This window comes from Eriocheir sinensis, chromosome 59 (genome assembly GCF_024679095.1).
Source record: "Eriocheir sinensis breed Jianghai 21 chromosome 59, ASM2467909v1, whole genome shotgun sequence".
Classification (NCBI taxonomy): Eukaryota; Metazoa; Arthropoda; class Malacostraca; order Decapoda; family Varunidae; genus Eriocheir; species Eriocheir sinensis.
The window spans coordinates 11,103,560-11,117,263 of NC_066567.1; the positions used below are offsets into that span (position 1 = coordinate 11,103,560).

The window sequence follows — 13,704 nt, forward strand, 5'->3', positions numbered from 1 at the left end:
TTTCTTTTAATGATGCCCAACATTCTGTTCGCTTTATTTGCTGCATCGATGCATTGATGTGAGAATTTGAGGTTTGACGCGATTTTGACCCCCAGGTCCTTAACACACTGAACGCTTGTGAGTTTAATGCCGCGCATTTCATAATCGAACTTCTTATTTCTTGTTCCAACTTGAAGGACCTGGCACTTGTCTACGTTAAAGGGCATTCCAACAAGAGCCACAGGGAGGAGAGACAGACAATGGCAAAGAAGTTAATGCATAGAAAGACAAGTAAATGACTCCCTCAGGAAAAATGAACTGGATATTATGGGAATCACAAGAAGTTATGATGCAATTGCGTGCTCCTAGACATTGGGTAAGGAAAACATGGTGTGTGGAGGAAAGACACAAGGGAAAAACAAGGAGGGAGAGTGATGATGAGAGAGAAAGAAAGACCTGGGAGTTGAAGAAGCAAGAGGTAAGGATGTGTCCAAGTGATAAAGAGAAGGAGTAAAACAGGAAGGAAGAAGAAATAGAGAGTGGTGTAGTGTGTGTTACCCAGGACAAGGTCTTGGGGCAGAGGAGAAAACGGTGTGGTGACACACACATGGAGAGCGTGGAGGAGCTAATACAGGGAGAGATAACCAAGCCATGCTGGGGTATTTCAACTGAAACTTATATTTACTGTTTTATAGTTACAAGTCAGAGCCTCAGAGAGACGGCCAAGAGCTCAACAAGTCACCTGCAGATTTATCCTTGTGGAGGTCAAGGCAAAGTTCACGTTATGGAGGAGACACAAGGTGACCTCAAGCAGCTGGTGACAGAGGGACTGCAGCTCCTTTACCTCAGATCTTCTTCCTCAGCATCGTACACCTGTCAGTGGGAACAGGCATGAGAGGGGGGGGGAGAGAGAGAGAGAGAATTACATAGAATTACATAGAAAAACATACCACACAGAACCCATGGTCCAGACAAGGTGGTCTGTCCTTAAACCTAGATGAATCTTCACTAATCAGATGGCTCCAAACGTTGCTTTTCTACTCTAGTTAATATTAAGTTCAAGGAAGTGACGGTCAGCTTGTTTAAAGGAGTCAATTGTGTTACACTGGACCACTGATGTGGGAGCTTATTCCATTCTCCCTACAACGTTGGTGAAGAAAAATTGATGCAGTCTGAATTTACTTGTCTACATTTGAGTTTTATGCCATTGTTCCTCATATGCAAAAGTGTCATCGATCATAAACAATGTTGATCTGTCTACATTCGTGAAACCATTAAGTATTTTAAAACATTCGATCAGTTTCCTCGAGAGAGAGAGAGAGCGTTTCTCAAGAGAGAGCATGTTAAGAGAGAGAAAGCCTTTCTTCAGAGAGATTTGTTGAAGAGAAGGATCATTTTGTTGCCTGACGCTGAACACCTTCTAATTTAGCAATGTCCTTTGCATGGTGGAGAGACCAAACTGTACACATATTCCATGTGGTCTGACTAAACTATCATATGTAATGAAGTATTACATCTTTATTGTTGAATAAAAGTATCTTTTAATGATGCCCAACATTCTGTTTGTTTACTCAACAATCCATTTCTATACATCAGTGGTCCAATGCTCCACCCTCAATGGTCCAATTCTCTCCCTCAGTGGTCCAATTCTCTCCCTCAGTGGTCCAATTCTCTCCCTCAGTGGTCCAATTCTCTCCCTCAATAGTCCAATTCTCTCCCTTATTAGTCCAATTCTCTCCTCAATGGTCCAATTCTCTCCCTCAATGGTCCAATTCTCTCCTCAATGGTCCAATTCTCTCCCTCAATGGTCCAATTCTCTCCCTCAGTGGTCCAATTCTCTCCTCAATGGTCCAATTCTCTCCCTCAATGGTCCAATTCTCTCCTCAATGGTCCAATTCTCTCCTCAATGGTCCAATTCTCCCTCAATGGTCCAATTCTCTCCCTCAATGGTCCAATTCTCTCCCTCAATGGTCCAATTCTCTCCCTCAATGGTCCAATTCTCTCCCTCAATGGTCCAATTCTCTCCCTCAGTGGTCCAATTCTCTCCCTCAATGGTCCAATTCTCTCCCTCAGTGGTCCAATTCTCTCCCTCAATGGTCCAATTCTCTCCCTCAGTGGTCCAATTCTCTCCCTCAGTGGTCCAATTCTCTCCCTCAATGGTCCAATTCTCTCCCTCAGTGGTCCAATTCTCTCCCTTATTGGTCCAATTCTCTCCCTCAATGGTCCAATTCTCTCCCTCAATGGTCCAATTCTCTCCCTCAGTGGTCCAATTCTCTCCCTCAATGGTCCAATTCTCTCCCTCAGTGGTCCAATTCTCTCCCTCAATGGTCCAATTCTCCCTCAATGGTCCAATTCTCTCCCTCAATGGTCCAATTCTCTCCCTCAATGGTCCAATTCTCTCCCTCAGTGGTCCAATTCTCTCCCTCAATGGTCCAATTCTCTCCCTCAATGGTCCAAATCTCTCCTCAGTGGTCCAATTCTCTCCTCAATGGTCCAATTCTCCCTCAGTGGTCCAATTCTCTCCCTCAATGGTCCAATTCTCTCCCTCAATGGTCCAATTCTCTCCCTCAGTGGTCCAATTCTCTCCTCAGTGGTCCAATTCTCTCCTCAATGGTCCAATTCTCTACCTCAGTGGTCCAATTCTCTCCCTCATTGGTCCAATTCTCTCCCTCATTGGTCCAATTCTCTCCCTCATTGGTCCAATTCTCTCCCTCAGTGGTCCAATTCTCTCCCTCAGTGGTCCAATTCTCTCCCTCAATGGTCCAATTCTCTCCCTTATTGGTCCAATTCTCTCCCTCAATGGTCCAATTCTCTCCCTCAATGGTCCAATTCTCTCCCTTATTGGTCCAATTCTCTCCCTCAATGGTCCAATTCTCTCCCTCAATGGTCCAATTCTCTCCCTAATTGGTCCAATTCTCTCCCTAAGTGGTCCAATTCTCTCCTTATTGGTCCAATTCTCTCACTCAATGGTCCAATTCTCTCCAACAATGGTCCAATTCTCTCCCTCAGTGGTCCAATTCTCTCCCTCAATGGTCCAATTCTCTCCCTCAATGGTCCAATTCTCTCCCTCAATGGTCCAATTCTCTCCCTCAATGGTCCAATTCTCTCCCTCAATGGTCCAATTCTCTCCTTATTGGTCCAATTCTCTCCTCAATGGTCCAATTCTCTCCCTTATTGGTCCAATTCTCTCCTCAATGGTCCAATTCTCTCCTTATTGGTCCAATTCTCCCTCAATGGTCCAATTCTCTCCTTATTGGTCCAATTCTCTCCCTTATTGGTCCAATTCTCTCCCTCAATGGTCCAATTCTCTCCCTTATTGGTCCAATTCTCTCCCTTATTGGTCCAATTCTCTCCCTTATTGGTCCAATTCTCTCCCTCAATGGTCCAATTCTCTCCCTTATTGGTCCAATTCTCTCCCTTATTGGTCCAATTCTCTCCCTCAATGGTCCAATTCTCTCCCTCAATGGTCCAATTCTCTCCCTCAATGGTCCAATTCTCTCCCTTATTAGTCCAATTCTCTCCCTCAATAGTCCAATTCTCTCCCTTATTGGTCCAATTCTCTCCCTCAATGGTCCAATTCTCTCCCTCAATGGTCCAATTCTCTCCCTCAATGGTCCAATTCTCTCCCTCAATGGTCCAATTCTCTCCCTTATTGGTCCAATTCTCTCCCTCAATGGTCCAATTCTCTCCCTTATTGGTCCAATTCTCTCCCTCAATGGTCCAATTCTCTCCCTTATTGGTCCAATTCTCTCCCTCAGTGGTCCAATTCTCTCCATAAATTGTCCAATGATCTCCATAATTGGTCCAATTCTCTCCCTCAATGGTCCAATTCTCCCTTATTGGTCCAATTCTCTCCCTTATTGGTCCAATTCTCTCCCTCAATGGTCCAATTCTCTCCCTCAATGGTCCAATTCTCTCCCTTATTGGTCTAATTCTCTCCCTCAGTGGTGTAATTCTCTCCCTTATTGGTCCAATGCTCTCCAACAGTGGTCCAATTCTCTCCCTCAATGCCGAACTAGGTAAATACAACTGTAAAAAAAAATATAGGTAAAGCACACACACACACACACACACACACACACACTTTTATACTTACTTTCCCAATAAACTTGTCAGAGGCCAGCAAATGAGCCACCAGTCCCGTCACTGTGTACTTGAGGTGGAAGGTGTGGCGCGGTGAATGGGAGATGGTGCGGGAGATGAGCTGAGCCTCATTCACCTTCTTAAAGTCCAAGTTTTCTTCTTCATTACCATCTTTATTTTCCTGGTGATGTTCCTGAGACTTTTTCTGCATCTCATTGCTTCCCTTCTTCTTCCCTTGACTCTTCTGCTCTCTCAGTTGTAGTAGAGAATCTTGTTGCCGCTGCTGCTGGTGCTGTTGTAGTGCTTTGGAGGTTTCTGAATAAGGAATGATAGAATTTAGTTTCAGTTCTCTTCCTCATCCTCTCTCTCTCTCTCTCTCTCTCTCTCTCTCTCTCTCTCTCTCTCTCTCTCTCTCTCTCTCTCTCATATTCCTTTCTCAAGTTTCGCAATCCATGAGTTTCGCGGTTAGTCCTAAATTCTTACCATTCCGACTTTCGCGCATTATCACCCCTAGTTTCGCACTGCTTTGACACGTACGGGTCACGTCTACTTACCATCGGCGTCACGCACGCTACCTTTAAAGGTAGTATCACACTGAATGTTTTACTCCAAACATTGTGGCTATGGCAAGAGAGAGAGAGAGAGAGAGAGAGGGAAATCGGGTCGTTTTGAAGCCGCAGTTGATGGCGGCTGCCTTACAATCAGCTGACAGTTCTGAAAACACACCTGTGATTCGCTAGGAGTCCGATGACGTCATCGCCGACGCTCACCCTATCAGCGACTTCACTGCCTTAAGGCGGTGTCACACGTCCAACCGTTGGAGCTATGGGCAACGCCCACACGCCCAACCGGGAGCGAGTTCACGGTTATCCGCAAGCTGGTGTCACACTGGGCTTTTTTCTTCCCACCGCATTGGCGCCAGCTAGGGCAACCGGCAACTCCAACTTTTCCTGGTGTGCGTCACACATGGCCAAGGTCGGTTGCCGTATCCACATCCTAGTAAACAAAGCACTTGCCCTATATCAACATGGCGTCGTCTGCTAAAGTAAGGACTGTCGCGGCTTGTGCTGCCATTACCCAAGTTATGGACTTGTTGCTGCAGTTAAATGGAAGGAAGAAACAGTTGTGGGTGTGGCACGCCTGTGGTTCCTCCGTGCCAGTTCTCATTGTCACCACTGCGCATGTGCAGCCATCCCACCCATCTAGACTCAACCACATAACACATGGATCGAATAACAACACACACACACACACACACACGCACGCACACATCAGACACATTAGGAACCATTGCTGATGTTTCTGACAAACAAAAATGACCACCATTTCTTGAGTGTGTTAGAATGTATTTAGTGAGTGGCTCACATGAACCAAACCAGGGTCTTGGCAAGAAGAAAACGGTCGTCTTTAACACTGCTCTCTTCTTGCCATTGGGTATGTTTGGTTTGAAGGAACCATTCACCAAATAAGTTCTAACACACTCTAGGAAATGGCAAAGCCATTTCTGTTTGTGAGAAACATCTGCCATGGTTCATGATGAGTCTGGTGTGTGTGTGTGTGTGTGTGTTACTCGATCCACATGCTTGTGGTCGGAGTCTAGATGGTGGGTTGCCACGCCAATGGTGACAATGAGAAGTGGCACGGAGGAACCATGGGCACGCCACACCCACAACAGCTTCTTAATTCCATTTAACTGCAGCAACAAGTCCATAACTTGGGTAATGGCAGCACAAGCTGTGACAGCCCTTACTTTAGCGAATGACGCCATGTTGATACAGGGCAAATGCTTTGTTTACATTGTGGATGTGGTTACGGGCAACCGACCTTGGCCATGTGTGACGAACACCCGGAAAAGTTGGATTTGCCGGGTGCCCAAGCTGCCATCAACGCGGTGGGAAGTAAAAGGCCCAATGTGACACCAGCTTACGGACAACCGACAAATTGCTCCTGGATGGGAGCACAGGCGTTGCCAGTAGCCACAACAGAAAGAGGAAAACGGCCAGTGTGACACCGCCCCAAGGCAGCGAGGCCGCTGACCGGGTGAGCGCTGGCAACGACGTCACCGGACTCCCAGCGCATCACAAGCGTGTTTTCAGAGCTCAGCCAATCGTAAGGCTTCATCAGTGGCTTTAAATGACCCGTTCTCTCTTCCTGTTTTCTTCCTTTTTCCAAGGTACGTATTTTGAGATAACAACGGAGTAAAGGAGGAAAAAAAGTGAGCTCAGGGGGGCAGCATGAGCCAATTATAATGGTGCCACTATAAACAGTTGCCTGCCCATGCCCACATGTAAAAAATAAAAAAAATTCCACAGGTCAGAACAGATAGATAAGTGCTTTTCAGTGTTTTCAATACCTCGAGTTTCGCGCTATACCTTCGGAATGAAGCAAGCGCGAAACTTGAGAGGGTACTGTACCACGTGAATCAGGGTCCCGCCTGCTGGCTCACTTTCTACTCGCCGGCCAGTTACCAGTTATGCATTTTTTGCTGTAGTGTTTCCACGCTGGGCAACGGAGCCATCCTGGCAGCGCTGCCTTCCACATTGTCAGCGAGCGAGCCATGTCATACACTCACACTCTCTCTTACTCTGTACCACAGTTTCTATTGCTCTCCAATTCATTCTTGAAATAAGATACGAAACGGTAATTGTGGAGATTGGCTCCGCGCCTCCAAAATACGACATTACGCCTCCATGTTATATAGTTAAGGGACGCATATTTAACTACTCCAACTGAATTTTAAATATCCTGACCTCTAACGGAGGGGCTTCACCCCCGTCGACCCCCCCAGTGTGGTAACACTACACTGTGACTGCAGCAGAAAATGCATAACTGGCAACTTGGGCCCGTGGGTAACAGCTGAGCCTGGCGGGACTCGGATTCCGTAGGACTGCGGAGTATTCTAGGGGGCACTAATTTTATACGGATTTTCAAATAGTACGGGGGTCCTGGGTCCCTAACCCCATACTATTTGAGGGACGACTGTACTTCCATCAGACGGTCCCCTTAACCAAGTATTACTAACAACATTGACCTGGCCATGTTCAACAGCCATGAGTCGCACACATCATAACTAGAGGATCAGCAGCACATTAGGCAACAGAAGTCGGAGATTATGGAAAGAGGCCTGTTCAGAGCAACATGCCTTTCCTCTCCAACACAGTCGACATCACATCAAGTGTGAGATAACCTCAACCCGTACAATGTCGTCTTTTGTCATACATAGGGGTCATGCCAGGTTGCACTTTTTTTGTATTTTTTTATTTGCCCCTTAAAATGTAAAAAAAAATTATAAACTAGTTGATATATATATTACTTATATGTGAGGAACAGAAGCGTGGCTACCCTAGAGTGTTTGGCCTCTTATTTTTCCTCCGTCTCAAAGCTAACGATGTCATACCAGGAAAGGGAAATTTATCTTTAAAATTTTTAGAGCCTATATTCTTTCCATTATAAACACTTCTCACAACCCTATAGCGTGAATAATGTATAAGTACTTCTTTACATCACAAAAAAACTAAAAAATAAACAGTAATTGTAAGTACAAGAAAATGGTTGGATGCGCATCAGGCAACACTGCTCGCTTCAAGGCCGTGTGCACTACAACTGTAGTTCACAAAGCTCAACATAATACAATGATGCTTCCGACGAACTGTTTTCATTTCCAATTACTCTGAAGCGTAATTTACAATTCCACATGCCTTACTGATTATAGAATCAAGGAGTAATTATCTAGAAGAAAGTAACTTACCTTCTTGTATAATGATTTTTGTTGGAATGTGGACAAATGTACAGAAAGGCCCTTTAACATCCATTTAAAAATATGAAGATTTGTCAAATTATTCCTCTCTACTCTCAATGAACAATGTTACAAACACAAACAAAAATAAAGGGCATATAAGCCCTCAAAAGAGCTTGCGTATATATACGTACTAAACACTTCCCTAAGAGGTACGTATATGTATGTACTAAACACTGTACGGATTAACTCTCCCCTCCTCCACACTTACCTTTGTCGTCAGGCAGGGTGCTCACAAGCTGCATCAGGCGGACACAAGCCAGCACCTGAGTGGTGGCTGGGAACTGTGAGGCCAGTGTGAGGGAGAACTGGATCACCTGTGGGAGTGTGCCTCTCTCCTCCTCCTCCTCCTCCTCCTCCACTCTTACTCTCTCGTCTCCCTTCCCTTCTTGGCCCACGCCCTTGTAGCCTCTGGTGCCTCCTTTCATCACGTGAGAGTTGGCTGTGGGAGAGTGCCGCCAAAATGAAGAGGAAAATTTTACAAATGAAAGAAGAATGAATGAAAATTATCAAACTATACAAAAAGGGATTCACAAATGTATACTGTAAGGTTTGGATTAAGATGAATATGGAATAAAGCTTGCAAAATGGTTGGACAAGAACAAAAGAGAAAGTTGAGGCATCATTACCTTGTTCTTTCTATTTTTAGACAGATTATATATATATATATATATATATATATATATATATATATATATATATATATATATATATATATATATATATATATATATATATATATATATATATATATATATATATATATATATATATATATATATATATATATATATATGGGTCAGATCTTGTAGCTAAGTTTCTTTGAATCAGATATAATTTTGGGAGTATGCAATAATATACTTTAAAATATATAAATGCAATAAGCTCATGTAGTTTTTGATCAATTCCACTGAAAAATATTTACATAACTTCAGGCTGATGTGTGGTTTCATTCCAGTGAATGATGTTTTGAATTTTTTTTGTACATAATAGCTCAGATGTCATTTTGTTTTTTAGTACACATTGCATGCCATTAAAAAATAAAGGAACGTTTCTCATATTTTCTTGAATAAAACATGAGTTTTCAATACTCTGTTGAATGGTGTATCACACGTGAGTCATTCAAGCAAATGTAGGACAAGAGTGAGTTTAAATGAAAAAAAGACATGCTTTAAGACACAAGCCTTTAAGGTGAAAGATCAAGTAGTCAAACCTCAGTTTTCGAACATAATCAATTCCCAGATATTGTTCTAAAGTCAAATTTTTCTAAAATCAAAACAAATTTTTCCATATGAAACAATATGAAATGAATTAATCCATTCCTGACCCCCAAAGAGACCTTTTTTTGCCTTTTCAGCTGCATTTCATGCATAAAATCCTGGTGCAGAAGCCTTGCTTTCTCACAAATGATAGCCTCTGAAATACTGTCACTGGCCAACTGTTTTTCCTTGATCCAAATCAATAGTAATTTTTCTACTTCTTCTAAGGCCTCTGATCTTTGCCTGGTGATCACAGTCATTCCTTTGGCAACAATAGCATCCTTTATTGCTTCCTTGTTCTTGGGAATGGTGCAGATCCATGACTTTGCTAAGCCAAACTGCAAAGCCAGAGCCAAGACGCAAACGCCATTTTCATGCTTCCGTATAATCTCTTTATTCACCTCTATTGTTGTTTTCACTATTTTCCTTTTTGCCTTTATGCTTTTACTAGCTTTCTTAGGTCCCATGGTGGCTTATGCAGTAAAAAAACATAGATGAAATAATGCAAAACAAGAAAAATCGTCAAAATTAAAGATCAGTTCGGAGCTGATGTTCTATGAGTGACAGCTGCGGCATGACTGACACACACAGTGATGCCGTGCTGCTCTTGCGAAGTAGCTTGTTCGGCAAACAAGTTATCATATGGCAACTAGTGCAATTATGATTTCAAAATCCTGTTCACAAACCGATTTGTTCGAAAAGTGAGACATTTGAAAACTGAGGTTTGTTTGTGGCTGCTCCTTACATTCTCTATATTACTGATTCTCCAAATAAAATGACTTCTTTCTTTTTTGTTTTCCAAGACATGAGCATGCATTGTAGCTCTAGCCATTCTACACATAAATCACAGTGTATATATGGCAGATGACTCCCCCTCTACCCATAGTGCTCTTCGCTGGCAGGCAAGGGTATCAAAGGCGCCAACATCATACTTGTAGCCAGCTTTTATCAAATATTCCCAGGGTTTATGAGCCTTACTAGTTGTGGCCTCATGTGTTTTCTTAGTTTCTGGGCTGAACCATCCTCCCTTCTCTGTCTTGAGCCTGATGCAAAAAACTAAGGCTTTGAAATAAAGTCTTATTCAGACAAATTTAGCAGCAGGGAAGCCTTCTTGTATCCAAAACCATGCCCATGCAGCAACAGCAGGCAATGCTATCAAAGATTGTAATATAAGTTTCAATGATGGCTCATAAGTTTCAATGATGGCTACATAAGTTTCAATGATGGCTCATAAGTTTCAATGATGGCTACATAAGTTTCAATGATGGCTACATAAGTTTCAATGATGGCTACATAAGTTTCAATGATGGCTCATAAGTTTCAATGATGGCTACATAAGTTTCAATGATGGCTACATAAGTTTCAATGATGGCTACATAAGTTTCAATGATGGCTCATAAGTTTCAATGATGGCTACATAAGTTTCAATGATGGTTACATAAGTTTCAATGATGGCTACATAAGTTTCAATGATGGTTACATAAGTTTCAATGATGGCTCATAAGTTTCAATGATGGCTACATAAGTTTCAATGATGGCTACATAAGTTTCAATGATGGCTACATAAGTTTCAATGATGGCTCATAAGTTTCAATGATGGCTACATAAGTTTCAATGATGGCTCATAAGTTTCAATGATGGCTACATAAGTTTCAATGATGGCTCATAAGTTTCAATGATGGCTACATAAGTTTCAATGATGGCTCATAAGTTTCAATGATGGCTACATAAGTTTCAATGATGGCTACATAAGTTTCAATGATGGCTCATAAGTTTCAATGATGGCTACATAAGTTTCAATGATGGCTACATAAGTTTCAATGATGGCTACATAAGTTTCAATGATGGCTACATAAGTTTCAATGATGGCTACATAAGTTTCAATGATGGCTCATAAGTTTCAATGATGGCTACATAAGTTTCAATGATGGCTCATAAGTTTCAATGATGGCTCATAAGTTTCAATGATGGCTACATAAGTTTCAATGATGGCTACATAAGTTTCAATGATGGCTCATAAGTTTCAATGATGGCTCATAAGTTTCAATGATGGCTACATAAGTTTCAATGATGGCTCATAAGTTTCAATGATGGCTACATAAGTTTCAATGATGGCTCATAAGTTTCAATGATGGCTACATAAGTTTCAATGATGACTACATAAGTTTCAATGATGGCTACATAAGTTTCAATGATGGCTACATAAGTTTCAATGATGGCTACATAAGTTTCACTGATGGCTACATAAGTTTCACTGATGGCTACATAAGTTTCATTGATGAACCTGAGAGAGGATGAACATGAATGAGCTGAGAAGGTAAAGGTCACCAGCAGAAAGCCCGTTGTGGAATATATGCTAATATTCAGACGGAGGATTCATAGTTTACATTATGTATACTTTGGAAATTTTCTGATGATCATTCCAAATGGTAATGCAATTACTTACTTCAAAAAATTAATTACCAAGGAATAAGGAACATTAATAAAGTAAAAAGAAAACAAATAGCATGGAAGTGTCCTTAAAAATTTTAACTTACCTAACAGTGCCAGAAGCAGCCACAAGTTAGGGTTGGGTTGAAGTGTGGTTGCCAGCTGGGTGAGGAGTGGCAGGCGGCGATGGTGTGGCAGGTCAGGCAAGGCATCCACGAACACCTGGCACACCTGAGCCAAGCGGTCATCAACAGCCGCACCTTTAGCCAAGGTTTTGTTTTCACCCTGGTGCTGCGGACCAATACAAAGGCAGACAATAAGGTAGAGGAGAGGAAGGAGAATAGATACAGAGACACCAACAAATATGATGAATAAGATGGCACAAAAAGTTTTAAAAAATTAAAGATCAGATGAGACATGGCCATCTTGGTATTTTATTAGCAACCTTTCCTCCGTGGCTTCTATGGTTTGGCCCCCAATTATCAGCAGCAACAGATAAACTGGCCTCAGCAACAGCCGGGTTGCTCCAGAGCAGGACTACTAACAACCTCTGGCTACAATCAGCCTGCCTTGGGAATCTGACTTGTCAACGTTCAATGTTAGGACTTTGCCAAGTGAAAATATTGACTGTACAGGTAACTCTCGATTTACGCAAGTATTGTGTCCTTGAAGAGGTCGTGTAAATCAAAAACAACATAAATCAAACAAGAGGTAGGTTTCTATCGAAAAATAAATATTCACTTCATTCAGTGGAGAGAGAGAGAGAGAGAGAGAGAGAGAGAGAGAGAGAGAGAGAGAGAGAGAGAGAGAGAGAGAGAGAGAGAGAGAGAGAGAGAGAGAGAGAGAGAGAGAGAGAGAGAGAGAGAGAGAGAGAGAGAGAGAGAGAGAGAGAGAGAGAGAGAGAGAGAGAGAGAGAGAGAGAATATCCATATCACCGAGATATCCACTCAGGCACTCAGCCTCAGCCTCACTTGTGTGAGGAAGAAATGAGGGACACCATGAGCGACTGGCTAGTATTGGTACCGGTACCGAGCAGTCTGGTATCGGTACCGAGCAATCTGGTACCAGTACCGTACCATATAGCTGGTACCGTTAGTACCGGTACCTGCCCACCCCTATTGTTGAGTAGCGTGGCAGCGTGAGTACTGCATTGTTGTTAAAATGGCGCGCGGGAAGAACTGAGCTCAGCTGTGTGGCTGCGGCGCCATGTGAGTCCAGTTGTGTGAGACATCTGGTGGCCACTCCATAAAATATCGCGTATAAGTGAGAAAACGTGTAAATTAAACATTTATCTGGATTTTAGACTCCGAGTTGTTTTAAAAACGCGTAAACCAAACTCGCGTAAATCGAGTTATCTGTATTGCTAAAAACTTGAAAAATATTTTGAGGAGCATCATAGGTCAGGTTAACCCATTACCTGCGTTATGGCAAAAACAGTGTTTTCCCAGTGCGGCACCCTTCACAATGCTCTCCCGCCAGTCACATTGGAGCCATCAAAGAGAAAATAGGTAAGTAGCTTCTCTAAGCCCCAATAACAACTATGCCTTCATAAAAATGGTTTTGCGGTATCATGATATTTTCTTGTCATACTGCATGTCACAATTTCATTATTCAAGAAATAGCCTGTGGAAAATACCACGGGAGTCCCTGCCATTTTGATTTAGAAAGCGGGAAATAAGTCCCAGGACAGGCGGGAAAACTAGAAGGCGGGAGCAGCGAGCTATTTCAAATCATATTCGTTATTGCTGCCAAAGCTGAACTATGTGTGGGATGCATGACCCACTATTACCTAGTGTATGGTGTTAGGTTATTAATAAATAATAACCCATAGCCGTTAGGGGGTTTAGTGTAAGTGTTATGCAGAAAGAGAGATGTCAGTTGTGGGGAGTGCTGGCATCCTGACCGCCGAGCAAGCCGGGAGGATTGTGGGTCCGCAGCCGCACCCAGGCCACTTCTCCGAGAGACACCAACGTGACAAGACGTCCCTCCGCGACCTCCTTCGCACCATGTGTTCATCATGGTGGTTTTCCTGCCCTGATAGTATCCACAAGCTAGGTGCTGTGTACTGCAGGCGAGGGAAGCCCTTGGGAGGTACGAGAAGGCGGCGTGTTGCTGGACGGTTACGAGAAGAGGACTGAAGGAGAACCAACGTGGGTG

General features: G+C 43.0%; 1 protein-coding gene across 1 annotated transcript in view; it reads right to left on the bottom strand.

Moving 5' to 3' along the window:
- Window positions 1-13,704, bottom strand: part of LOC126985197 (HEAT repeat-containing protein 1-like) — a 125,256-nt gene that overhangs the window by 77,261 nt on the left and 34,291 nt on the right. The window contains exons 10-12 of the mRNA XM_050839754.1: window positions 11,655-11,838; window positions 8,070-8,300; window positions 4,076-4,377 (exon numbers count right to left, since the gene is read on the bottom strand). Coding sequence (XP_050695711.1) covers window positions 4,076-4,377; window positions 8,070-8,300; window positions 11,655-11,838 — 717 coding nt within the window. The remainder of the gene's footprint in view (window positions 1-4,075; window positions 4,378-8,069; window positions 8,301-11,654; window positions 11,839-13,704) is intronic.